This window comes from Silurus meridionalis, chromosome 18 (assembly GCF_014805685.1).
Source record: "Silurus meridionalis isolate SWU-2019-XX chromosome 18, ASM1480568v1, whole genome shotgun sequence".
Classification (NCBI taxonomy): Eukaryota; Metazoa; Chordata; class Actinopteri; order Siluriformes; family Siluridae; genus Silurus; species Silurus meridionalis.
Window position 1 is genome coordinate 6,467,866 of NC_060901.1, and position 26,914 is coordinate 6,494,779.

The 26,914-nt window shown below is 38.3% G+C and overlaps 1 protein-coding gene across 11 annotated transcripts in view; it reads left to right on the forward strand.

The window, feature by feature from the left end:
• The first annotated feature begins 10,738 nt into the window (after positions 1 to 10,738).
• flncb (filamin C, gamma b (actin binding protein 280)) overlaps positions 10,739 to 26,914 on the forward strand; it is a 69,885-nt gene continuing 53,709 nt past the window's right edge. For 3 of the 11 annotated variants that reach the window (XM_046872644.1, XM_046872646.1, XM_046872641.1), the window contains exon 1: positions 10,740 to 11,688. In XM_046872644.1, coding sequence (XP_046728600.1) covers positions 11,283 to 11,688 — 406 coding nt within the window. In that variant the 5' untranslated portion in view covers positions 10,740 to 11,282. Of the gene's footprint in view, positions 11,689 to 26,914 lie in introns of all 11 variants that reach the window. The other 8 variants (XM_046872638.1, XM_046872639.1, XM_046872640.1 and 5 more) reach the window with 4 other exon arrangements.

The window sequence follows — 26,914 nt, forward strand, 5'->3', positions numbered from 1 at the left end:
TACGTAGCACCAATGTTTTTTTATCTTAGGTATGCTGCTTCATTAAGTAACATTTTTTAATAAACATTTTTTTTTTTTTTTTAGATTTTTCAAAACCCTTTGTAGGGTTTCCAAAAAAATTTACAAATGTAGAGAACCTCTAAGACTGCATTTGATGAGTACTGCCACAAAGCTCAGTGGTGGCTTCACATTAGTCAAATAGGCAAATACCCACCCACCCACCCACCCACTCACTCACTCACTCACTCACTCACTCACCACTCACTCACTCACTCACCCACCCACTCATCCACCCACTCACTCACTCACTCAATCACCCAATCAGCCACTCACTCACTCACTCACCCACCGACCCACCCACCCAACCAACCACTTACTCACTCACTCAATCACTGACTCACTCACTCACTCACTCAATCACTGACTCACTCACCCACCCACCACTCACTCACTCCTCACTCACTCACTCACTCACTCACTCACCACCACTCACCCACTCATCCACCCACTCACTCACTCACTCAATCACCCAATCAGCCACTCACTCACTCACTCACCCACCGACCCACCCACCCAACCAACCACTTACTCACTCACTCAATCACTGACTCACTCACTCACTCACTCAATCACTGACTCACTCACCCACCACTCACTCACTCACTCACTCACTCACTCACTCACTCACTCACTCACTCACCACCCACCCACTCATCCACCCACTCACTCACTCCCTCAATCACCCAATCAGCCACTCACTCACTCACTCACCCACCCACCCACCCAACCAACCACTCACTCACTCACTCACTCACTCACTCACTCACTCACTCACTCACTCACTCACTCACTCACTCACCCACTCATCCACCCACTCACTCACTCACTCACTCACTCCTCACTCACTCACTCCTCACTCACTCACCCACCCACTCACTCACTCACCACACACCCACCCACTCACTCACTCACTCACTCACTCACTCCTCACTCACTCACCACTCACCACTCACCCACCCACCCACCCACCCACCCACTCACTCACTCACTCACTCACTCACCCACCCACTCACTCACTCACTCACCCACCCACTCACTCACACACCCACCCACCCACTCACTCACTCACTCACTCACTCCTCACTCACTCACCACTCACCACCCACCACCACTCACTCACTCCTCACTCACTCACCCACCCACTCACTCACTCACTCACCCACCCACTCACTCACACACCCACCCACCCACTCACTCACTCACTCACCCACCCACTCAACCCTACTCACACACCCACCCACCACCACTCACTCACTCACTCACTCACTCACTCACTCACTCACTCACTCACTCACTCACCCACCCACCCACTCACTCACTCACTCACTTACTCACTCACTCATTTACTCAAACCCAGCCACCCACTCACTCACTCACTCACTCACTCACTCACTCACTCACTCACTCACTCACCCCATAAATTTCCTTTCTTGGTTCCTACAACTAAAATGTCCCTTTTTATCCAAAAGAAGCAAGCTTTTAAGAAGCTGAAGGCATAAATACATAATATTATCTTGAACAATTCAGCAGTACATGGTTAGTAAATGGGGTTGAGTTTCCCAAAAGCATTGCATCATCAATAATTGTAAGAGTCTTATAAACATTATATACATTACAGCACATTTATATTATTTATTTGCCTACCCCAGCGCTGTTAGGAAACTGGGGTTAAGAGAAGAAGCAGAGAGGATTAAGAGCCTTGCTCAAGGGCCCAACAGTGGCAGCTCGGTGGTGCGGGGGCTTTAAATCCAGGCCTTCTGTTTAGTAACTCAGAGTCTTAAACATTGAGCTACCATCTTCCCACAATTTTTTTGTTTTGGACAGAAATAGCATTGTATTGTACACTATCTCTATCCCGATTGAAAAAGCCTTTACTTTACAGTACTTTTCGCAAACTCTGGCTTGGAAATTTTATCTTTAAAACACTAACTGCCTATCGAATCAAACTCGTGCTAATTGAAAAACAGTGGCTGTATTTTAAAGTGCTATAATGTTATTGATGTTTTAAATCACAGTATAGTATCTATTCGATAACTGCTGCCAGCGTTATAATAATGTCTTTTATACTACAGCACTGTACACAGATCGGTTTTGACTGGTCACAGACAAAAAGTCAAGACGGTTTTTACTGTTATTCCAATCATATCAAATACAGTACACAGTGAAACACAGCAACGTTATCCCAGGACCAAGCTGCTACATAATACAACATTAATTGTCATGACACAAAACACAGAACTCAGCTAGAACACTATATAAAATATGTAAAAAATGAAATAAAATCAATCCAAGACAGTGAGAGATAAACATTGCAGCACCCATCAGTACAGTAGATGTCAATAGAATAATAATTACTGTACATGCATGTGCATGTAAATCAATCGAAATGACTCACTCTAATAGTAGCAACTAACAGATGTGTTAATATGGTCAAGATTTCTGTAACAATATGTTTATTTAGTTTTTAATTTTAAAAAGGAGACTCCAGTATCAGTGTTCAAGCTGTAGTTTAAAATTTCATACCCAGTGTTGTTTCTCAGTGATTTAAAAAGCTGTTTCACTTCAAGAAGGAGAAAAAGAGATTCTTTATAGCTGCTTTAAAATAAGCGATAACAGGATCTAACTTGATTTAGTGTAAACTGCATATTAACGAGGCAATTAATGTCGTTGAATTGTTGTGGTATATAAAACATAGACATGCTGTTATTAGAAGAAAATCGAATTCATGGTGGTGATATTAATTCAACGGATTCTTTATCTAAACTTTCTAAACTTCTTAAGAAATTGATCAATAAACCATTTCATTTTGTACCAAAAACTCTTACATAACTGACTATTGATTACAAACGAAATGGCCTCAATGCTGATGTGCAGCTGAAGAAAAAAACAGAAAATGAAATCAGTTTAGGTGTGTTTCTTCTGTACATGGTTTATCTACAGTGTGCCTAAGTTGCTATACAGTGCTGTCTTCCAGAATCCTGTCTTTAGACCTCTAATGCAGCTGAACGTGTACCGATCCGCTAATATTCCGATTTAATAATGCATGCTTCACAGTAAACACTTCTTTTTTCTATCAAAAATGTGGTAGTTGTGTGTACCGTATTCTAATAAATATCCATAGGTATGCAGCTTTAGTGGGATATACTGTGAACATGAAGCCTTCAAATCTTCCTCACATCAGCAGAGATATTTGGAATTTTTGTAGAATTTTTTGGTCGGAATAAAACGAACACGGATGAGGGTCTGCAGTGAATGCTTTGCGAATGTTTGCACGTTTCTCACCGTAGATTTGACAACCCCCCCCGAAAAACGTGAAGCGCAGCATGAGTTTATTTGCATTTTCTGACAATTTTGCATTTTCTGCAACAATCGTTTACTATTGTTTGACTAATTTGTTTTTGTTAAAAAGCAGTAATTGGTTTGTTCTGTTCTGTATTGTTAACTGTTAGCGTTAAACATTTCTTTTAACAGTCTGCTAGGTTCCAGGTATGTGTGTGTGGTACAATTCCAGAAGCACTGGGTATTTATTTTTTCAGTCATTTTTACTGCGTTTGACTAAATCTACTATCTTGTAAAAACCGCAGGAAGTTCAACAAGTGACTTGTTTAAAGAATCAAAAAAGTAGCAATTATTTTTTCTTAATTAAGTTATAGTACCGTATACAATAGTATTTGCTTTTGATCACTCTACATTCAGACCTATATGTATGTTGAATTTTAAATCTAAATTTCATTCGTCACATAGCGTTCCAATTCATCATGTTTAACAGGTTTGAGGTCAGAGCTCTATAGCAGGCCACTGAAGATTTTTCACTCAAATCCAATCATTGCCATGCGGGAGCAAGTTTGGGTCTAAAACGCCAAAGGCATTCTGTACAATTGTCCGAGATAGAAAAAGTACACACATCCTTTACTCAATTATACGTACAGATACTCATGTTTTAAAAGACTTTAAATGTTTGGGCTCTGACATGTACTTAAGTAAAAAGTAGCTATTACTACTACGTTTTAGTGTCACGCTGGTAACTGGACCTCACTTCATATTAATATATTAATACAAAACAAATTAAAATTTGTGTTACCTAATGAATGAATCACGAATCATGAATACGCTTGACAACCACCACAACCACAAGCAGAGAATAGATGATCAGGTGATCAGGAAACTCTCTGTTCTCAGTCATGTTTACGTCGTGTCTCATGCACGTTAAACACATACTTCTTGTTGCCTTCTGCTTTGTTCATAGTTAGCTGCATAGACTAGGCTACGTCTGTGGTGCATGATAGCCAGACAATTATACACCATTGGTAGGTTTAAAAAAAAGCCGCACAATGACAAAGAAAATATGGGCTGAAAACGGCGCACAACGAGAAAAAGAAATATTGATCATGTCACCAAATAGATGTAAACTAATATAATGAGGCTGGTTTGAAAATGTAAGAAGTAGAAATGATTGATATTTGTGTAAAAAAAATGTCATGAGTGAAAGTAAAAAGTTGTCAAAAAAAAAAAAATATTGAAGTAAAGTACTGATACGAGAAAAATCTACTATCTAGTACTAAAAATCTAGTATTTGTACATCGTTACTTCCCATCTCTACATTTGTCTGCCTCCAACTTTCTGGTAACAGTTTGGAAAACCACATGTGAAATCTTTGCAATAAAATCTAAAATTTTTCCAAAAGTATTTTGCCAAAATAACTACCCTGTACTTTCGATTTTGTACGCCACACATACCTGGTTAATACCTAGAACATGGGACATTGTAAAGAAAAGCTTTCTATTTTGAAATTTCTTTACAACTTGACAACTTTACTGATGAGTTTAAAATATAAGAGAAATATTATCTGCTGAAAAATTTGACTCTCGAGTAATTCATTTGAGTTACAGCAATACAATCGTATTACTACCAATCACACCTTAGAACTTCTTAACCAGTTTCGTATCATTGGTTTTTACAAGTTCCTGGATATTTATATGAATGTCTGTTCTCTCACCTTTTAGGACCAATTTCTTCCAGTACATTGAAATATACTTTCTTCCATCTTGTAACGTAAATAAAAGTGTTGTATTAAAATGGGTTTGGTTCAGTAGGACAAAAAAATTGTCAATTATTTCAGTCAGTAATCGATTGAAATGTGAACGTTTATGGTGTTTTTTAATGTGTACATGTGACTCTGTGGAGATGCTGTTGAATGTCTGTGTGTCACCCAGCTTCATTAAACTGTACTGTACAGTGTCTATTTGTGTAAGAAATGTTAAAAAATTATGTATTTTGGTATTCTAACTGTACATTTTGTAAATGATTTAAAAGAAATAAAGTAGTTTATCCATGTAGTCTTATTTTCCTATGCTAATGACCTATATTATTATTATGTACACTACACGTATGTGAGGACACTGAGCAGTTACAGGCTGAATTTATTTATTTGTTTTTTGTTTGTTTGCCTTTTAAAGGTTGGATTTTGCCGTATCAGCGGTAAGGTTTCTAGAGTTGCCAGATTGTGTCTCTCGAATCTACTTGGTTTAGATATAAAATACCTGGTAACACGTTACTTTTGACAGTAACTAATACTGTAACGCATTACTTTTAAAAATAAAGTAACTTCGTTACCGTTACCATATGATGTGTTACCCGTTACTTTTTTGAATGAATGAATTTCGGCTGAAGTGTAGACTACAGTCTAACCTGTTTACAGCAGCGACGCATTGTAGGATTGGTGGATTACCGGATTACCCTCTGTAAACAGGAAGAAGACAAACTTTTAAGTCAAATGTAAGCCGTGTCTTTCTGGTTCGAAGCTCGTATCTACTGTAATAAACAGCAACTCCAATCTGTTGAAGCTCCTCCAGGAACTCCATGCTAGAAGCTAGAAGCTAGAAGCTAACCTGGTGTTCTGTTCTACATTGTTGATAGTTTTCATACTTCAGCTGTGAAAGGAACATTTTTAAGAGCTCAACACAACAGCAGAAGCCACTTTAGTTTTTGTTTCTGAATATATTATTTAGCTTGTTTTGTTATTTATTTCAGAAATCCTTGTGATATATTCAGTTTGTGCTGGTCTGACTTAAATAAAATAGTGTTTATAAATTACTTTGTGTTTAAGTCAGTTTTGTGTTTGTAGACCATAACGTATAAAAGGGCATTAATGGGAACATTAAAGAACGTTCTTTAAAAAAGAAACTAAAAAGTTACTTTTAAAAGTAACGCATTTTGGTGTAAATAATCAACAAAGTAACTAAGTTACTTTTTGAATCAAGTAACGAGTAACTGTAACTAGTTACTATTTTTTAGTAACTAGCACAACACTGGTTTTGGGCAACCTAAAATGTTATTAATTCTGATTATTTTTCTAACTTAAATCTGTGTTTCACAATGGGAATCACTCTGGGCGTGACCAACTACAGAAGCTCCTATGACACCATGTTTGTGACAGACATGTCGACTTGTGACTAGGCTATGCCCCACCTTTATCAGTCAGGTCGCCCCTTACAACGTCATTTGCGTTTTCTTCCCGTGAGGGACTGTCGCTAAACAAGTGGGCCATCATCATCACAGTCTTATAGGATCGTGATAAGTGACATGCTGACGCTATTCTCTGCCAGCGAGCTGGCTCTGTGAGGCGAATTTAAAATCTGATTGGTTAAAGAAACAGACCCATTGCTAATTCTGTAAAGCTGCTTTGAGACAATGTTAGTTGTGAAAAGCACTATAGAAATAAACTTGACTTGACTTGACCATTTCTAATATAGTTTAAGGTACATTGGCCAGCACTACTGATTCTGAAGGCCCTGGGCAGATTAGATTGACATTTCAGCACATGGAGGCTGAAATCTGATTGGACAAAAGTGCAGCCAAGAGAAACGCTACGAAATGAAGAGAATAAACTGTTGGAAATAAATTAATACAATTTCTTGGAACAAATATCAAAATTTAGTTTGTAAATGTAGGTCAGTGCATCTAATAGTGTTTAGGCCAGCAGAGAAGGCTTTGCTGGCCCTGACTGCCCACCACTAAATAGAACTTATTATCAATGATTAAGTAGATGTGGCTCCATTTTTCTTCAAAATGCCTTTCGAGAAGAAAATAGCATCCTTACAGACTAAACAAACATTGTTCAATCAAAGTACAAATAGCATAAAATCACAATAAATGAGAATAAGTTTGGTAATTGGTTTAAGTAAAAGTGGTAAACGTTTATGATTACCATGTATGGTGTTTGGAGGAAACACGACATAAAGCCAGAAGAGCATTACAGCCTTGAAAAACTTTATAAAACAGTTTAAATTCAAGAATACAGCTGCCTGTCTGCGTATTTGTGAGTAATTGTAATAGTCTGCACCGGATCACTTATAATATGCTATTAATGAGCACTTGTATGTGTATATGTAATGCATTGCTCAACACTAATAGTCATCCTGGAGCTATTTGAAGATAGCCCTCCCATCTAATAATGGCTCATAAGGCCAAAAACTGAGACGGAGCTGAGCCAAACGAATTAAGTGATAAGGCTTGTATAAAAAAAGCGATGAGAACATCGAACATCTCAATGAATACGTTCATTACAGCGTTTTTGGGAATGTTCTAGCTAAATCATCTCTCCTTATTTTAGCTCCATGTTTATTGCCACCATCGCTCTGTACTCTCAATGACCTGATCTGGTGATATCATTTAATTTTCCTCACTGCTGAGGATTTACTTCCAGACCTCGGCTAGAGACTCCATTAACATGCCGAGATAATAAGTCAGAAGGATGACTTTATACTACAATACTTGGGAGTGCCTAAGGGTTATTTTTAGACTGTGTGTCATGGAGTGGAGACAATTAGCTTGTGCTTCACCTCTTATAAATATAAGAATGTGTGTGCTTGTATATGTGGTCAAACACTATATGTATACACACACTACAGGGGTTCCTTTTTTTCATAACTCTGAATCTCAACTTTTTATTGTTAAGTCATTGGACATTTACAATTCTGTCTGATTTTCCCTTTTACAGACTTTAAACAACATCAGCGAACCTGGAATGTAGGATTCAATGTTTTATACAGGAGTTTATGTGACCTGGATGACTAAAAACAGGTTTCCAAGGGATGGTATTAATGAAGTTAATCTTGCCTGTGTTTTGCATTACTAACAATCTGAAGCAATTATTTTACTAACAAAAACAAAATATTCCATGACTAAGCCATAAAACAGTTCTTTGGTTTGCATCTTTATTGGGTTTGGTGACTCCTTTAAGGTTCTATGAAGATCCCTGTAAGATTTTTGGAATCAATAGACATCAAAATTATCTATTTTTTCCCAAAAAATGGGTTTATTTTGGGCTAAAAACCTGATAAATATATATAATTGTTAATGGTTTTATCTTTCAAAATGTTAATTCTTAGAAAAACAGGCTAAATCTAAGTATGTTTAGTGGCTTTGCTTTTCATCACTAGAGAAATCTTTAAATGTTTAACAAAGACCCTAATTAAATGTTGTTTTTTTTCCAGAGAGGAGTCCAAATGATGAAACCGGAAACTTCTTTCAAAAAATGCCAGGAGTGTCTTGTAACAATCTGGGGGCAAACAACATTAATAACAAAGAATTAAATAAAATGTAGTTAAAAGGCTACCATATTTGACATACATACTATTTAATGAATATTTAGAATAACCTCATACGGAGATTATTATTTGAAAATGTACGCCAGTTTTCGACGAGAGAACAAAATGAACAAAAAGACATCTTCTGTCACCACTGTTATAATGTGTAAGACAAAAAAATTTATATTAAAACTTCCATAGAGTGAGCACAGGGGGCAGAGTCAGTCCTGCCCCAATAGGCCTGTGCTGGATCTGCTTGCTTCCATTTTTGACTTTTTTGTTGCAATAATAATTACATCTGAACAACCTGAATGCAGAATTCTGTGGTATAAGATTCATTTGTTTAATACAAACCCTTCTGCTACATCTAGTAGAGCTCCTAATGTTTTACCCCTATGGCCATAAAGCTATATTTGATACCATAAACTACATAAGTTCTATGAAAAGCTGAGCACCTCAGCAGCTTTTCTTAGACATCCTTATCATTTAACCACGTCATACAAATTCACTCCCAGAGTCACAGTATGCCTAAAATACACAGTATACAACAGTGCTGTTTGGAAAGCGGATCTACATCGCCATAAATACAGAATTATATATAGAATATATAGATCATAAGCTAAAATAAAGGAACTGACTGACATACTAATACAAAAGTGGATAAGGTGGCAAAGATGAGATCTCATGGTCCAGAATAGGATTGTTAAATGGGTTCCCACTATTAATATACAAATATTATGCCCAGGGATGTAACACTATGATTTTAGGCCAGATTTCACTGTTGCAGATAAAACTCATGTGATTAAACAAATTCTTTGTTTGAGCAGAGATCGTTGGTCTTAGATGCACAGAAACAGGTAACAGGTAAACAACTTGTAGCGTTCCATCTCTAAGCAATTAGTAATTGGATTGGTGGCTTAAATCATTTGAAAAACCTTTATGTAAATACCTCGATTGGTCTGCCGATACCTTGTGCACCTGCCAAGCAGTGTTCTGAATATTTTCCTCTGTTTTATGCCGTGCTGCCCTTCTGCAGGACTTTCTACCAAATTTCTTTTGCATGTAAACACACGTGACTAAAGATGACCATTAACAAAATTCTGGCAGCTTCGTAAAAATATTGATTCAAATCTCAGAGCGATGAGTGATGTTATAACCATCATCTAGAAAATAAGACGGTGGAATAGGATTAGACCAAACTCAAGGAACAGCTTCAAATCCGGTTGCATCGAAACCTAAACAAAACGAATCACTAGGAAAAATGATCTTTATTACCTAAAAATCCAACTAAAGCGTGTTCTCTTAATGAGAGCTTATTTTCTGTACAAGCCTGCATCTCGCCAATTGCTGACATAAGCAGAATATTTACATACGCAGGCCTATACTTAGAGGACCGTCATCAAACAGTATAATCTGACATTTATTGTCTAATGTCACAATCTGGTGTGGAGATTGTATCAGGATCATCTCAAATAATGAGACTTACAGTTATAAACCAGTGACTGCTCAATTTGCCTGCTGTGCAAAACTTTAAATATCTGTAAAATTTTTGCATTATCTTCATCGTTTGATCGAAAAGTCGAACCATTGTAACTTGAAGACAATAACATTGGTATTGTTTCCACATTGTTCACTTGATCTTAAATTTCCCAGTTTATGTCATTTGCCATTGAATTTTTCTTCTTTTTTTATTATGCTCTAGTGCATGCAGTAATTAAACTGGACCACCTTTGCTATAAGATTGTGCGGTCATTTGCTTTTTCTGGCCTCGATTGTTTAAAGAATGAGTGAGGTGGAGTGGTGGGGAATTTACAACAACGAGAAACTCCAGCCTCCCCTGCGCCCAATTTAGGGCCGCCTAAAAATATGAAGCGTCCCAACTGCAGCGGGGGTCCACAGGGGGTCCAATCACCACCGCCGGGGTGTGCGTGGGCCAATCCAACCCTGGGTGTGTATCTGTACTCACTTTGGAGAGATCTCCTTTAACCCCCCCACTCCCCCCGATTCTCTCCATCCCACCGCTTCTATATGGTCATGATGACAGGGGCATGCCGAGAAGTCCAGCCGAGTGACGCGAGCGCTCTCTCTCTCTCTCTCTCTCTCTCTCTCGCGTGTGTGAGTGTGTGTGAGTGAGTGTGTGTTTTTTTTAACAAGCACCTCTTTCGGCCCTAGCTTTATTTAACCACTCGAGTGGATCCCGGGGGCCATTAGTGCGTCTCTCCACGTCGCCGCGCGCGCAGCTCTCCTCCCGTTCCTCGTTTTCTGTTGAACACTTTTTTTATTAGATTTTTTGCTGGGAAATTTGGGGACGTGATTCTTAGTTTAAAGGTTTAAGGTTGGTAAAAAAAATATATATAATTGAGAACCAAGTTACGGCGCAGGGACGAAGCAAGAAGTCGGGAGCGCTACCGCACATTGCCGTCTTCCTGATTCCCTTTTATTGCTTGCAACTTTTTTCCCGACTTATATCATTTTGTTTCTGTTCCTTTTCCTTTTTGGCACTGCCTGGCACTGCCTTGCTGTTTCTCCGCCTGCGGTGAAGTTTCACACACACACACACACACACACACACCCGCGCGCGCCCCGGACGCACGGACTGCCTGCAACTATAAAAACCAGAAGGAGGAAAAAATCATGATGAGTAACAACGCGTACTACGATCACCATCAGCAGCAGCAGCAGCAGTTTCAGCCGCCGCCGCCGCAGTACTACTACCAGGACGGCGAGGACGGAGGCGGAGACGAGGAGATGCCCGCCACCGAGAAGGACCTGGCCGAGGACGCGCCGTGGAAGAAGATCCAGCAAAACACGTTCACCCGATGGTGCAACGAGCACCTGAAATGCGTGAACAAGAAGATCGTGGACCTGCAGAAAGACCTGAGCGATGGCCTCAAGCTTATCGGTCTCCTCGAGGTGCTCAGCCAGAAGAAGATGTACAGGAAGTACCACGCCAGGCCCAACTTCAGACAAATGAAACTGGAGAACGTGTCCGTAGCGCTGGAGTTCCTGGAAAGGGAGCACATCAAGCTGGTTTCAATAGGTAAAGCCACTTTCCTTCACTGGGTCTGGGTAGAACTTCTGCACATGGAGTATGAGTGTGAATCGGTTCGTGCTGCCAACTCTTTCGAGTGAGTCGAGCGCGAATTGATTCCCAAGCCATAAGCCATAAAAATAGTTTTTGTACACAAAAATAAATTAGTTCTACATTTCCTTTGTGATAATACTTTGGCATGTCATACATTTAAAGTATGAATAATCTTGTTTACATTGAGTTGCACCACTCATACTACAAAATTATACATTTATTCCTGGTATTATCACATACAATTTGGTAATTTTGTTTCATTTAAAAAAATACTTTTTCCAAATTCTTACCTCGAAAATATTTCTAAGGGAGAAAATCAACCAAATACAACACTGCCTTCATTCAGTTTGACTCATTTAAAATAATTTAAAAAGAGTCGACTCCTGAATATGACTCATAACAATCATCACTGCTGGAACTAGAAGGAAGAAAGCCATTCATGTAACAGCCATGCATGTCTAAAAGCACATGTGTAAAGCTGTTTGTGGTGATCAGTCCTCTCCACAGTGTGCTTTTATATTGTTTTTTAAATTAATAGGGGATTTTGAGGGAGTATGGGATTCAGCATGCTAGTAGGCTTTTAACAAATCACGTGTGTTGAACGTGGGGTTTGGCTGTATCCAGATGTGGCAGATGTGACTTTGTGAGTTTCAATGAATTAAAGTTGTAGTGTCTTACATCGAGGAATACTGTCCCATCAAGAGTTTTTTAAAGGGCATTTTTTTTAACATATCACAGTAATAATTGATATATATGTGTATATAATTTATTACTGTGATATGTAAAAAAAAAGTTTATTCGACAGTATTTTAGTGCATACGAATTGTTTAAGCATTTAATTGTTGCCAGATTTGTTGAATCTTCACTCGGCTGCCTATTTATCGTGCAAGTTATTAAACAAGACATCTGCGAGAAAGTATAGTTAGCAAATTTATCATGCAATAACGAATCGCTTCCGACACATTTAGTTTGCATGTTTGTAATTTTGCGGAGTGACATAGACAGATCCGTCGTATTAACATCGGTGCAAGAGTTGTATCTCGATGGTATCATTATGTCGAATTCTGCGTGTTGTGTTAGTTCTGATTTATAAGACAAACAACACTAAGCAACATAAGCAACAGTTTATTCTTGTGCATGACTGACACTATGTAGTGGATTGTTTTGCAGATGCACGTTTACATGACACACACACACACACACACACACACACACACACACACACACACACACACACACACAGCATTACAGATTTATCACAGCTGTGCTCGGTCAGATAGCTCAGAAAAGTGAGCGTGTCCAGTGCTGGAGGGTGTGTGTGCTTTAAATCCAGCTCACGAATCCATGCTCAAAGGATTTCATTGCGATACTTCATGTGGAAATCTGCTGTTGGCCTGGAAATGACATTTCACTAGAATAGATTTTCAGCACAGTGGTACCATGGGGGTTATCCTGGAAAATCAATTGTGTTTTCTTTTCTAATGCGGTCCAGAAGTGTAGAGTAAGTCTAAGCGAATCTTTAGAAGTTTGTTGAAATATTCTCTCTATGATATATGAATATTAAACAATGCTTTCAAATAATGCAGTTTAAAGGCTGCATTTTAGCTGTGGAATATACACTATATGGACAAACGTATTGGGACCTCCCTCCAGCCATATGTGGTTCTTCTTCAAACTTTTACCACAAAGTTGGATTCACACAGTTTCCCTTTATTTGAGCTAGGAGACCCAAACTGTTCCAGCATGACAATGCGCATGTGAACAAATCCATCTCCATGAAGATATGCTTTACATGGGATGGAGTGGAAGATCTTAACTGGCCTGCTACAGAGCGCTGATCTCACCCCTATTAAATACCTTTGGGATTAATTGGAATCCTATCTGCACTCAAGGCTGCTCACATTAAATTTGTACCTGACTTTACTAAAACCCCTGTATCTGAATGAGCCCAAATCTCTACAAGCAAACCCCAAAATGTAGTGGAATATCTACCCAGAAGAGTGGAGTTTATTATAACAACAAATGAGGAGTAAATGTGGAATAGTCCAAAAGCGCATAAGAATTTTATGGCCAGGTGTCCAAAAACATTTTTCCATATGGTGTATCATGAGTTAGAATAGACACGAGGCAAGTTATTCCCCACGTTCCCACAAAACTGTGCGCACACCTCTAAGGAAGTGGTGTAGATAAGATAAGAAGCAGCTAGTCAAGATGTGAATGGTTTTAGCAGGCATGGAAGTCTGATGACAGGAACATGGGGTGATAGCTGAAAAATGATGAGAGAAGTTAGGTTTTTATTCTCCTGAAAAGTTGCCAGTAAAAGTTTTGCTCCATGTGACAAGTTAATGTATTGGCAGTTTTCATTCCTGGAGGCTCCCTTTGGGCTCCTTGTCTTATCAGGACCCTTGTACTCACTCCCACATTCTCCGATTTTACTTTCCTATGCATTTTCTCTCTCTGCAATCGTTTAAATTTCCAAATGGTGCATCTACAGAATATTTCCATAAAATTTGATAGAAACACAATAGGTTATCAATTGACTTTTTGTAAAGGGACTTACATTCGGCAGACGTTTTAGAAAGAATTAAAGCCAAGAGAATAAATCAATTGTAGTTAGATTGCTTGAGTAAGTACCTTAGCATACTTCTCCTGATCTTCAACGAGAGAATATTGGGCTCCAGAGTTTATGGTTACAGTGATGATCAGGAAAAGCTAGCATGAATGTGCTAGCCATAGCTATTTAAATGCTTATTTAAATGCCATTTGCAGCATATTATCGAGTTAGCATAAAATGATTAATTAATTTTTTTTGCAAACAAGACAAATAGAAGCAAGATTCGCAAAGTGAAGGCTGATTCCTTTCTACCAAATTAGTTTTTAGTTAAACATTTGACTTCTGATTGGAAGGTTTAAATCCCAGTACCGCCAAGCTGTCGCCTAGTGCAAGGGCCTTAATCCTCAATTGCTCAGTAATACAAAACGACATTAATGTAAGTTGCTTTAGTTAATGGCATAAATATGAAATGATACTAAATGGTGATTGAAAGAATGGTAATACTAGTAAACTGATTATCAAGGACATGGAGGGTTAGCAAGGAGTATACATAGGGACATAGTATGATTGGAACAGAATTGTGTTCAAAGTGACCACAGAGTGCTTAGAAAATAAATCAGCAGACACACACACACACACACACACACACACACACACACACACACACACACACACAAGCAGTGAGTTCAACTCAGCTGTCCCTGGTGATAACGTGGACATTTCCAGAAGGGCACCTGTCATCGGCCAGCGTCTACCCCTCAATGTGGGTTCGTCTGATAAAAGTATCCTATAACCAGCCCAGCTCCCTCACACACACCCACACACACACACACACACACACACACACACACACACACACACAGTGGCTAGTTCATATATGAGTCGGCTTACTACCTGAACAGGAATTATATTTGCCCTCTGTAGTGAGAATCGAACAGTGAGCTAACTTTTATAAGTTCCTTACCGTTTTGCATTAAAAGGCGTGTTGTATTTAGACACAGATGGCTTTGGTGCTCAATTAAGCAAGTATATTTGTAGATGTTGCATAATAGGGTTGTGTCTTATGGTTACTGTAAATGTATATGCTTTCCTCACGTCTGTATGAAATTTCTTTTTTCTTTTTATTTTCTTCCAATTCCTGTAAACATGCTGGTTTTACCATCTTTCAAATTTGACTATCTTTGACTATCAGGGTTGAAAGCCTTGATTACAGCATAGAATACTGTAAAGCGTTCTTTACTTCAGTGCAGTTTTATGATCTTATCCCTCTCATACACCACGTTGCCAGATTATTAGGTACACAGATCTAATAGCATTATGTACCTCAAATAGATTATGGAACATACATTTGCCAAGGGTATTTGGATGGCTGCAAACAGCCGTACGTTTAGAGATTGAGGGTTAGAAGGGTTAGATATGCCGCTATATAGTATCTAGCTTGTAGCTGCCTATGAAAATATTTGGACACATTCAACAGGTCAGAAAAGGTCACATCGAGTCTTGATGATGTGACTTCTGCAGCTGTGGAAATAGAAACAATTTAAGCATTTTGTCATTAGCCAAATGATATACTGATGGTATTGGTTTAAATGACCTGCATTAGATCTTTTCTAAAATGGGTGATTGATGCTGAGACAGCTGAACTCTAGGCTCTATCCTCTGACAGGTGCTGGAAATAGAGCCCAGGCTTAACTGAGTTTGGTGGAGAGGGGGACAAGACTAAGAAAGGGGGAGAAATGGATTGCATGGCTAAAAGGTTACTTAAGTAGCAGCCATGATTTCTAGGAAATGTTGAACCAATAAGCAGACATCAGGGCTCTCATTTTGGAATGTGAAAATATTTGCGCAAGTGCGGACCTTTGAAATGGAATATCTGTTACTGAGGTTTCCTTCTCTTTCGAATTTTAGATATCATTTAACTTTTTTACAGTCCAAAGTGTAAATACGACATGTAAAAATACTTGTCAATTCTTTGTACCTTGAAACGAGCATGGCTGCTTAGAGAACTGCTAATAAGAAATAACAACAATAATAATTACAATGATAATAATGATTATTATTATTATTGGTGTTATACTTGTTATTGTAGTAGCAAAATCCAGACACAGAGCTCAGGGATTTTAGGATGTTCAGTAAGGACCATTGAATGACATTGTCGAAAACCGTTACTTTACTCTTCTTCAACTGTATCAGCTCCAGATCTCTTTGGATTTCTTTCAAAGCTGCCATTAAGACTATTAGTTGAGAAAGACAATTAGTGAATTAATGACAGTATATTACTTAGGCACTGATTTTTTTCTCTCACTTCCTCTGTCTTGCTATATTATGTTAATGATTTATCTTTATATTGCAGGTTATGATAGCAGAGCCCTAATACCTTTGAATTATATTATCAGCAGGCAGAGTTTAGCTCAAATTCTATAATTCAATTAAACATTTATAGTTCAATTAGATCTTAACCATCTGTGCTTTTTAACCTTCTATGATGCTCCTAAAGTTTCACAATGCTTAATAAAACAGACACTGTCGAGTTTGTTAGCTACATTTTTCTTATGAACAGATTTTTATAAACTTATGTATGATGGTTATGTTTTCCGAGGTCTCCCAGAGACAAACTTTTTCAGCCAGATAACTGTGTAGAAATAAACATGTTAATGAATTATTTTCACGTCAGTGACGGAGAAGCGTTAAGTGAGGTAGAAATGGTTACAGCAAACAGCTAAGTAAACACATTTTTTTAAGCCATTATACTATTTGAAGCTAATTTAAGCTATAGTAAAGGGCAATAGGCTACTTTGCTTAGTCTGGTGACGCTATTACTGAGACTTTGCTAGCTAAATCTAAAACTATAACCCTGTTTAACTTAAGGTGTTGACGATTTGGAGTCTAATACATGTGTAAAATAAATCCTGTTTCATTTCGAGTTAGGTGAAATATGAATTACAAGTAGATTTAATTTGAAAAGCATCCTGATGATGGCAAAAACTGACTCTGACTCTAAAAACGAATTCTTAAAACTATAATTTAGTTAGAGTTCAGTGCGTCATTTCAAAGCTTGATTCTTGAAGTTTCTCTGACTAGCTCAGAGACAGTTTAAGAATATAGCTTAGCATCTAGACTGATCTAGACTGATATACTGTAATTAGCATTAAGCCCCAACCCCCAATTTATATATAATATACACCCACTCGCCCTGTGTGCATGTTCACTCTCCTCTTCAGATAAAATAGTGTCTCTAATTGTTACCATGTGTCAGCTAGTCAGTTCAATGGAATGTTAGAGTGGAATGAAAACTCTCTCACACACACACACACACACACACACACACACACACACACACACACACACACACACACACACAGTTTGATTGTCCTAGTGCTGTCTAATCTTCCCTTCCGTCTTTCCTTCACAAATACTGATTACATGTTTCCATGTTTTGCTTTCTGCTCTGTGAAGTACTTAGCGTTCAGCCTACTGGAATATTACATAATTATTATACTGAATATTTACTTTGTTGATCGGATACTGTGTCGTAAAACAAAACCTAGTTACTTCACGGTGTACATTACAGCTGATGTATATGCACAGGCACTTTTTGAAATTCCTTCACATGATCAAACTGCTTTGTTTTTGGTGTGATTAAACTGTCAGCAAAGTTTACTTCAATCTTTTGTTCTTTTTGTTCCAAAAGTTAGATTTTTGCCCTGAGTTCTGGAGTTTTACATGCCAGCTGACTGCCTGCCCACTCTGAATTATCCATGCTCTGAGTTTTTTAGTACAAAGCGGAGAAACCAGCATTTTATGCGCCAGTGTAGTTGAAAGAGGCCTGAACCTGAGGCAAGCACATGTAGAGTGGACAATAGAACTATATAAAGGTAAAGATGCTTTTTACTTGTCACATGTACATAACAGCATAGTGAAGTTCTTTCTTTACATATCTCAGCAATGTTGGGTTGCTAGGGTGAGGGTGGGCCATGACATAGGGCCCCCAGAGCACAGAGGGTTAAGGGCCTTTCTCAGAAGCTTAAAGGTGGCAGTTTGGTGATCCTGGGGCTTGAACCCTTGACTTTCTAATCAGTAACTCATAGCCTTAACCACTGACCTACCACACCTCCCACTTTCCTGCATTATGTAGTGCAGTATAAAGTATATATTATATGGGATTATAGCATATCAAATGTATTATATAACTATATAAGTATAAACCTCTGTGACAATCCTCAAAACATATCTGCATATATTTTTTTGTGTTATGATAAGTATACCATTGGGAAATTGGTGTGTAGCAAAGTTTCTGAAATGCTGTAGTCTGAAATGCTATAGTCAAGCGGTTGTGTTTTCCATAAAGCATTATAAAATGATTGTTTAATATAAAGGTTAAATTCCGTCATTCTGAAGCATGATCAACTACGAAGGGGAGGTGGTAGCTTAGTGCTTAAGACAATGGACTTTGCAGCTAAAGATCATGAGTTTAAATCCCATTTAAGCCAATCCCTCACCAAGCTGCAACTCCTGGGCCCCTAAGCAAGGATCTCAACCCCATAGCTGCTCATTTGTATAAATGCAATAAATGTAAGCCGCTGTGGATAAAAGCATCTGCCAAATGCTAAAAATGTAAATGTAAAAATGACAACAATTATCAAAAATAACACTGCAAATTGTGGTATGATATCATGTGAAAAGATCATTACTGCCCCGTGCTTGATAATTTTTCCAATAACAAGTGATTCTGTGCTGTATTCCTTTTAAATCACAGAAATTTACTAATATCTTTTGTTCGTTTATACAAATATTATTACAAAGCCCTTCATCCTGAAAACTGCCAGCTTTATCCTTGATAGTAACACTGACACTGGATACTCCTTCCTTATGCTAAATAAGCTTTTCCTGTAGAACCCCATAGAACATTCCACCATATCAGCCTTTTATAATTGTTCCCATAGAACATTTCACCATATCAACAGTGGAGTCAACAGTGGGAGGTTTTGCCATACAGTTCATTACTGTAAAAATTATTGCCAGATCTGCAGTTAGAGAAAATTATTTGATGCCCTCTGACCAATCAGAATCGAGAATTTAAACAATCTGTGCTATAGATAGCTTTTGACTGTGCTACATTTGTGAAAATACACAGAGTAAGAGTCATACTGGTGACTATGTGACCTCTGCAGTGTGGCTGTGAATGCCAGTAGCCTGAGTGGACGCCGTGGCAGTGTCCGGTGTCGACGGTATCAGGCACAGGCCGCTGTCAGCAGCAGTCTGATGATGTCATCGACTGGCTGACCCTGGGTTGCCAAAGGAATGCCTCCATCTTCCAGACATAAGCAGCAGACTGAGTCATCTGCTAAACCTCCAAAGAGCAAAACAGGCATCTGAAGCAGAATATACAGAATGCCAGACAACATGTTAAGCATATTTCCCAAAGAACAAAGAGTTTTTTTTTTATTATTATTATTATTTTTTAGAGATGTGTATCCATGTGTGTAAGTGTTTGTATGTGTTTGTGCAACAGCTGTGGACAGACAGATGTTTGATTTACAGCACTCAATTTTGAGTGGTCCTGAAGTGCTTTGTGTATTTGATTCTTATTTGTGTTTCGTCGATGTAACTGAATCTGATGTTGGATGTGGAAATCACACTGATTAGTCTTAACCCTGGACTTGCATCATGTTCTCCTCATATCTTTCTCAGTGGTCGAAATCTATTACAGGAATGAAACTGAGAGGAGAATCCTTGCTAAAGTGTCAGCATGACGGCTTGTATCCATCTGTGACTTGAACTAAACATGTCAGTGTGTGTGGGAGGGGAGAGGGGGGGGAAGAATCAGCAGCCTCAGCTTAAAATACTGTTTATCTTTTTCCCCTTCCTCCCTCCCTCCCTCCCTCCCTTTGTCTGTGTGTATATGTGTGTGTGCATCGCCTCCTTTCTCAATGTGTGTGTATCCAGCATGAGTTTATGCTAAATGACCAGTAAAAGCCATTGTGAAAAACATACTGCATGCTGCTTTAAAAATCCAAATGCAGAATTGGATGCAAAAGTTTGTGCCCCTCAATATAAAATATAGCTTCATACTAACTTAAGGGTGTTTTTACAAATCCTAGTACAAACTGCAGCCTAGACCAAACCACCTTAAATAAACTCTTATCTTTATTAGCAAGTCCAGTAACATGTTTGTCAACTTTTGGATAAGGTATATATGCTATAATTTCAGAGGAGGGGGTGTTCAAAATTTTACACCCTGTATCTGCTTCCATAATGATTAAGTGAGGATTCTACTTGGAAGCTAGGATAATCAGGATAGAGCAAATACTTCATATTTTAGACATGTATACTTACTCTGGCTCCTTAAGCCTCCACATTTTGGATTTGTTAGTTGCTTCTGGTTCTTGTTATTGCTCATCCTCACTGCTGCTACTTCCACCTGTTGCTCATTCCAGCTTCCACATTTTAAGCCATTTGGATTCTTGAAACATTTAGTGATACAAGGTGCTTGTTCCTTAAATCACTCCAGTAGGTTTGCCAGGGTTTATTTCTAATTAGTCTAGTTTTAAAACCAAACATGGGGAATGTGTGTGCCCCACTGAATTTGGGTCCATTCCAAATTCTTGCAGAAAAAACTGTTTGGGATAGTTCAGATCTTTTTTGTGTGGTGTTGAAGATGTACTTCATCAGCGGATGTGTTGTTGTGACCTGGCAACCCTACATGCTAGTTCTTTTGCTCTAAGGGATGAGTTGTAATTCCAATTTCAGGACTTGGTACTGTATTTTGTATGCTGTAAAGAGTATGAATTGATCACACAAACAGAAGAAGAGGTTTCATTCTTTCTTTCCATGTTGAAGGTTTCTATCAACAAACTGAAAATCAACTGGAACTGAAACTCACACACACACACTCACTCAACTGTGTGTTACTGAGCTGCTACAAATCTGAACTCACACACTTATACTCATTTTGATTTGCACATATGCATGTCTTCAGCACAATCCATTTTATATTCATACTTTATTAATACTATATAACTGTTTACATGCTGATTTGACTGCTGCTCTTGCTGTTTTGCACAACCTTTTGTTGTACATTTTGTGTTTATTTGCAAGTACACTCGTGTATACAGTTCTCTTTTGCACATTGTACTGTATAACACAATATACAGTAGGTTTACTGGCGGCGCTATTATGTTTTATAATATTTTGTGTGTCTGTCCAACACTGTCTTGTTTTATCTGTCTGCACTGTTTTTTGTCTCACTGTTTGCACTCGGTTGCACACGATGCACTGTATGTGGTGAGGACACTTACTTTAGTCCTTAACTCTGTGTTCTGTTATGTAGCTTCATGTTGTGTGATGCGGCTCTGTGTTGTTTACTGTAGCACCAGGGTCCTGGAGAAACGTCTCATTTCACTATGTACTGCGTCAGCTATATATAGTGAAAATGACAATAATCTTGACTTGATTGAAAATGGAAACCCAATGCACATATTGGTCATTTAGCTTAAAGAGGCCAGAAATGCTCATCTCTTCTTGTAAAATAAATTCACATCACTTCAACCTTAAACCCATTTATTAACTGTTGATAGAAATGTATTATAATACACAATAAAACGTAATTAATCTTAGTGTTTTGATTGTATTTAGAAGAAGAAGAATAGCCTTTATTTGTCACATATACATTATAGCACAGTGAAATTTGTTTTTCGCATATCCCAGCTTGCTTAGAAGCTGGGGTCAGAGCGTAGGGTCGGCCATGATATGGCGCCCCTGGAGCATAGAGGGTTAAGGGCCTTGCTCAAGGGCCCAAGAGTGGCAGCTTGGCGATACCGGGGCTTGAACCCCCGACCTTCCGATCAGTAGCCCAGCGCCTTAACTGCTGGAGCTACCACTCACTTTTCCATGTTCATCTCCAAAAGTAGAGTTCATTTTGTTTAAAACCACTTGAGGTGCAAGTAATTCTAATCTAACTGAATGTTAAAGCTCGAAATTATTACCATTATTAGTTATTTGTTTACATGCCTTATTCTAACTTAAAGGACAACGATGGGATTTTTTTTTAAATCAGAAAACTGTACTAATAAGGTGGATTAGCTATGCTAAATTACCTCAGCATCTGAAGGAATTTTTGAATGAGTGTGTGTGTGTGTGTGTTTGATAAGCTAGGTTAAATCCAGGGTGTATTCCTGCCTTGTGCTCTGTGGTTAGACTCTTACTCCACCAGGACCCTGACCAGGATAAAGTGGTTACTGAAATAACAATTTATGTGGTCACAGAAGACAGATAAAAAAAAAAAACTGTTCATTCAGCATGAGAGATAAATATTTAAAAAATCTGAAAAACTTCAACCAATGCGTTCAATGACCATGACAAATGCTGTTGTTTCCACAACAAAAAATGGGTCAGATTAAGTGTAGTAGAGATAAAAAACAAATGCTGCTGTTTTAAAATGAAATGCTGAAATGTTTTCCATGTGCGACCGAGACAAGGCACACTTTATGTCAGATTTTGAAGCTCCTACTGTGAGACATTTTTGGATTATAGTGGAGTGATTGCACATTGGGAGTTGACTTGAAGTTTTTGACCCCATCAGTTGTTGCTTGGTCAGGCCTGGTAACAGCTGTGACAGCAGCTGACTGGAAGAAGGGAGCGTCTGTCCCTGAGTGCCCTGAAGCCTTTTGACAAATTTCCAGTTTATTTCTGCTCCCTTATTGCTCATTCCTGCTCACTCAGCCCTTAGCGCACTTCACAGACTTCCAAGTTCCTGACTGGACTTTTCAGTAAAACATAAGTGGCTATAGCAAGAAAACAACAAACTGCTTTTGAGATATAGTATCCTTTGTGGTTAATGTGGTTGCTTTTTTTGTGACACATGAAGCACTGATGCTTGTGGGCCCGCTCACACTGCAGGCCCCCTGTGTCCTGAGGCAGTTATTCCAAACCGTTTATTCAGTGTTTACTTAGGAGTCAGGTTTCCCCCCCGCTGTTTGTACTGAGAGGAAGACTAATTACCCCGAAATCTCGGTACGAGAGACGGCATTCACACCGGCCTTGACTTATAAAACCTTTTCTGCACAGATCATTCCTTTTTTACTGCAGCAAAATGAGTAAGTGCCAACACATTAGTGGGAGGCTAGTGTTAGATTTCCTGGTAATTGTGTGTAGACGTGTTGTACGGCTGAATTAGAATTTATCTGTTCCTATTTGAAACAATGGTCCAGAGAGCCGCAACAAGTCAGCACTGGCTGCTCTTGGTCATTTTCTTCTGACTTTTGAAATGAACTACAAAAATACAGAACCATTTGGAGAAGTGAATATAGCTGAAATTGGCAAATTAACACGAGCAAATCTGTTGTATTGTGTTATATAACTTTTAGTATGTATGTATGTATGTATGTATGTATGTATGTATGTATGTATGTATGTACGTGTATGTATATAAATGCTGTATAATATTTAGGTCTGTCATGATTGACTATAACTAGTATAACACTACTAAGTTTAATAATGTTTTTTGAATTCTGCATTGTGATTGGTCAAAAGGTATTCATTAGGTTTCTATTGTACAATAGCAGCTTCAGCATTAGTTCTAATTGCTCAGAGTTTCTGATGTCAGATTCCAGATTAAAAAGATTTGAGTTTAAATCCCAGCCAAACTGCTGCTCTTGGGCCCTTGAGCAAGGCCCTTAATCCTCAACTGTTAAGGGTGTCTAACATGCTTGATCTACTACATGATTGAGCTACATTTTTTTATTTTTATTTTAATAAGAGCTAATTCACAATGACTTGTATTCCGGACATTTTTGAAGAGGAGATGAGGCGTTTGTTTTGCTTTTTTTTTTAGTCTCCAGTGCATTTTTTAGGGGTAAAAGGTGTGTAAAAGGTGTGTTAGGTGTGTTTTGACATGGGTAGATTTTTCAGAATGTTTTGGTGAAGCAAGCATTAAAAGAGAGAAAAAAAAGCTGGTGAAAGAATGACCATTTATATCTGCTGTTACATGAAGAGAGACATTTTTCTATTTTTCTATTACTGATCAGAAGGTTCAAGCCTTACACCTTATATATAACCAAGCTTCAACTCTTGGGGCCCTTGATCAAGACCCTTAACCCTCTGTGCTCCAGGGGCGCTGTGACATGGCTGACTCTGTGCTCTGACCCCAGCTTCCTAACATTGCTGGGATATCTAAAGAAAGAATTTTACTGTGTTGTAAAGTACATGTGACACCTTTATATATAGTATATATAAGTATAAAGCACCTTTATTTCTTTATTTAATTATTTCTGCCTTTTTCTTTAAAGAAAATGAAATATGCATTGTTAAAAAAAACCCTTCCTGGTTTTAAGAGTTTGTTCTGACTTTTTCACCTCAGACTTTTACTATTAAGAAGTTATTGAGTAGCAACTATGAATTATGTAGTGACGAGAGTGAAACTAATAGAAAAAGACTGGAGTTCGAAGGCTGAGGAATTCTCTGGGTTGCTAATAGCCCCTGATAGCTTTAGTAACACATCTGAAATACATCCAGCTGCTTTGCTAGTTCTTTGTGTGTGTGTCAGCTGTAAAGTGCACGTGTGGGTGTGTTTGTGTGTGTTAACTCTCTTGTCTTTGGTCATCACAGATTGGACAGGAGCATGTGTCGCACCCTGAGAGACTGCTGGCTATGTGTGGCCTTATTAGGACATCACACACTGCACCTGTTTAGACACATGTGTCACACTGAATGATATAGGCGTGTGTGTGCATTTGTATACTTCCGTTACTGAGTGTGTGTTTGCATGTGCGAGTGCAATGGAGCGATGTTCTCCATTTGCTTTAGGCTATATTTGTCTTTCTTACCTTTCCCACTGTGTTGTGTAGATTGAGGCTGGGTCAGCGTTGTCATGCTCACGTTCCACTATCATACTCTTTACATCTACAAGTGTTTATATAGAATGGACAATGATGAATGAAGTGCACTGTGAGAGGTCAGGCCTGTGACTCTCTTTTTCCCCTCCATCTCACAGAAAGACGGCCATTTTGGATGGCGGGTTGAGTGAGGGACGTTGTGCTGTTGGAAAAGAGTTTTTTTTTAACCTTTAGTGACCCCGAACAATGGCATTGTGTTGTCTTCGATAGCTTTATTAATCAGCTGATGATTATTATTGCTTTTGTGACAGAATTTGATTGTTTTTTCTTTCTTTGGATCTTTATGCCAAGGTTAAACCCACCACTATTTATAATTTAAGAAATATTAGTGCTACAATGGGTTCAGAGGAGTGGTTTTATCCTGATCTTGAGTCTGTCTGCCGTTTCACATTTTCCCCCATGTCCATGTTGATTTCTTTACGTCCTAGGTAGGCAGATTGGTTCTACCTGGGTATTTAATTGGTGTTGGATTGGCACCACACAAACATTGCTGAAGTGGTTACTGAAGATATCTAAATGAAAAACACATTTTCTTTAAAACCTAGTAAAAGATTGAAGTTATGTCAATGTGTGTATGGCACTCTAAATCCAGATTAATGTGAGACATGAAATGTCCTAAACAGGAAGCACTAGTCCAACATGTGATGAAGGAATTGGTATCAATATTGGACATGCTCAAATACTATGAGAACACATCAGGAGATCCATGTTAGACATTTTTCCTCAATTTCTCTTGGGTTCTTTCCAAAAGAACTGTTCCCAGCGACAAAACAGCTTCAACTTGCACATGCCTCGATTTACTTTTGGCAAGAGTTGCAGTCCTACAGAAGTAAAAGTCGACCATGTTACCCTCACAGTCCCTGTGGCTTTGAGACATCTCATAAATCCAGCTTGAAAAAAACATATATTTTACAGGAAGCAACAAAGAAACTTTATACAGAAAAATACTGCTTTTGTAAGTTACATTACAGTTACAAACTGCAAAGGTTTGCACACCCTTAGGTCAAAATAAGGCAGTGAAAGGAATCTGGATAGAAGATATTTATAATCAAGGAGGTCATTAGTGCTTATTTAAAGCAAATGTTTATATCCCCTCTCTTTTTTGTGTGTGACCTGAGCATCATTTAATAACTTCCTTTGCTGGTATAATTTCCTACAAGCTCTTTTATATCCTCCGAAGAGCGTTTTCACCATAGCTCACACCCACTTGCGTTCTTTTTTTGATGTATTGGTTTTAGCAGATGTCCTAAATTATTTTCTTCAGATCCTGACTGGAGTTAAAGAAAACAATCTCTTTTATATCAGTTTGTCACATTTTTTGATTGTTGGCTCACATGTCTTCAGTTTTTCATATTATGATTTGGAGCTAAAGCACCTCTTCATTTGTTCATTTTATTGTTTCTGCAGGTGTATTTTCTCTTTTTGGTGGCTGTTTGTTTTTGTTGAACAGACATGTAATGAGATGATATAATGGAGAAGAGATTTGAATCACTGTGACTGTTATATAAGGTTGAAAATCTATAAAATGTCAGACGAATGTGTGGTTCTCTTGTTACTTTGTGTAGAATTGACCGTGTGTGTGTTTTGTTCCCAAAACACTTCCATTGTCTTTGGGAAACCCTGTGGAAAAAATTAGTTTTGGTGGCAGCTGGCCATGCTGTCGTCTTTTTCCTTTCCTCATCTTTTTTCTTCTTCTCCCCTTTTTTTTTACTCTCTTCTGACAGAGAGATATGGT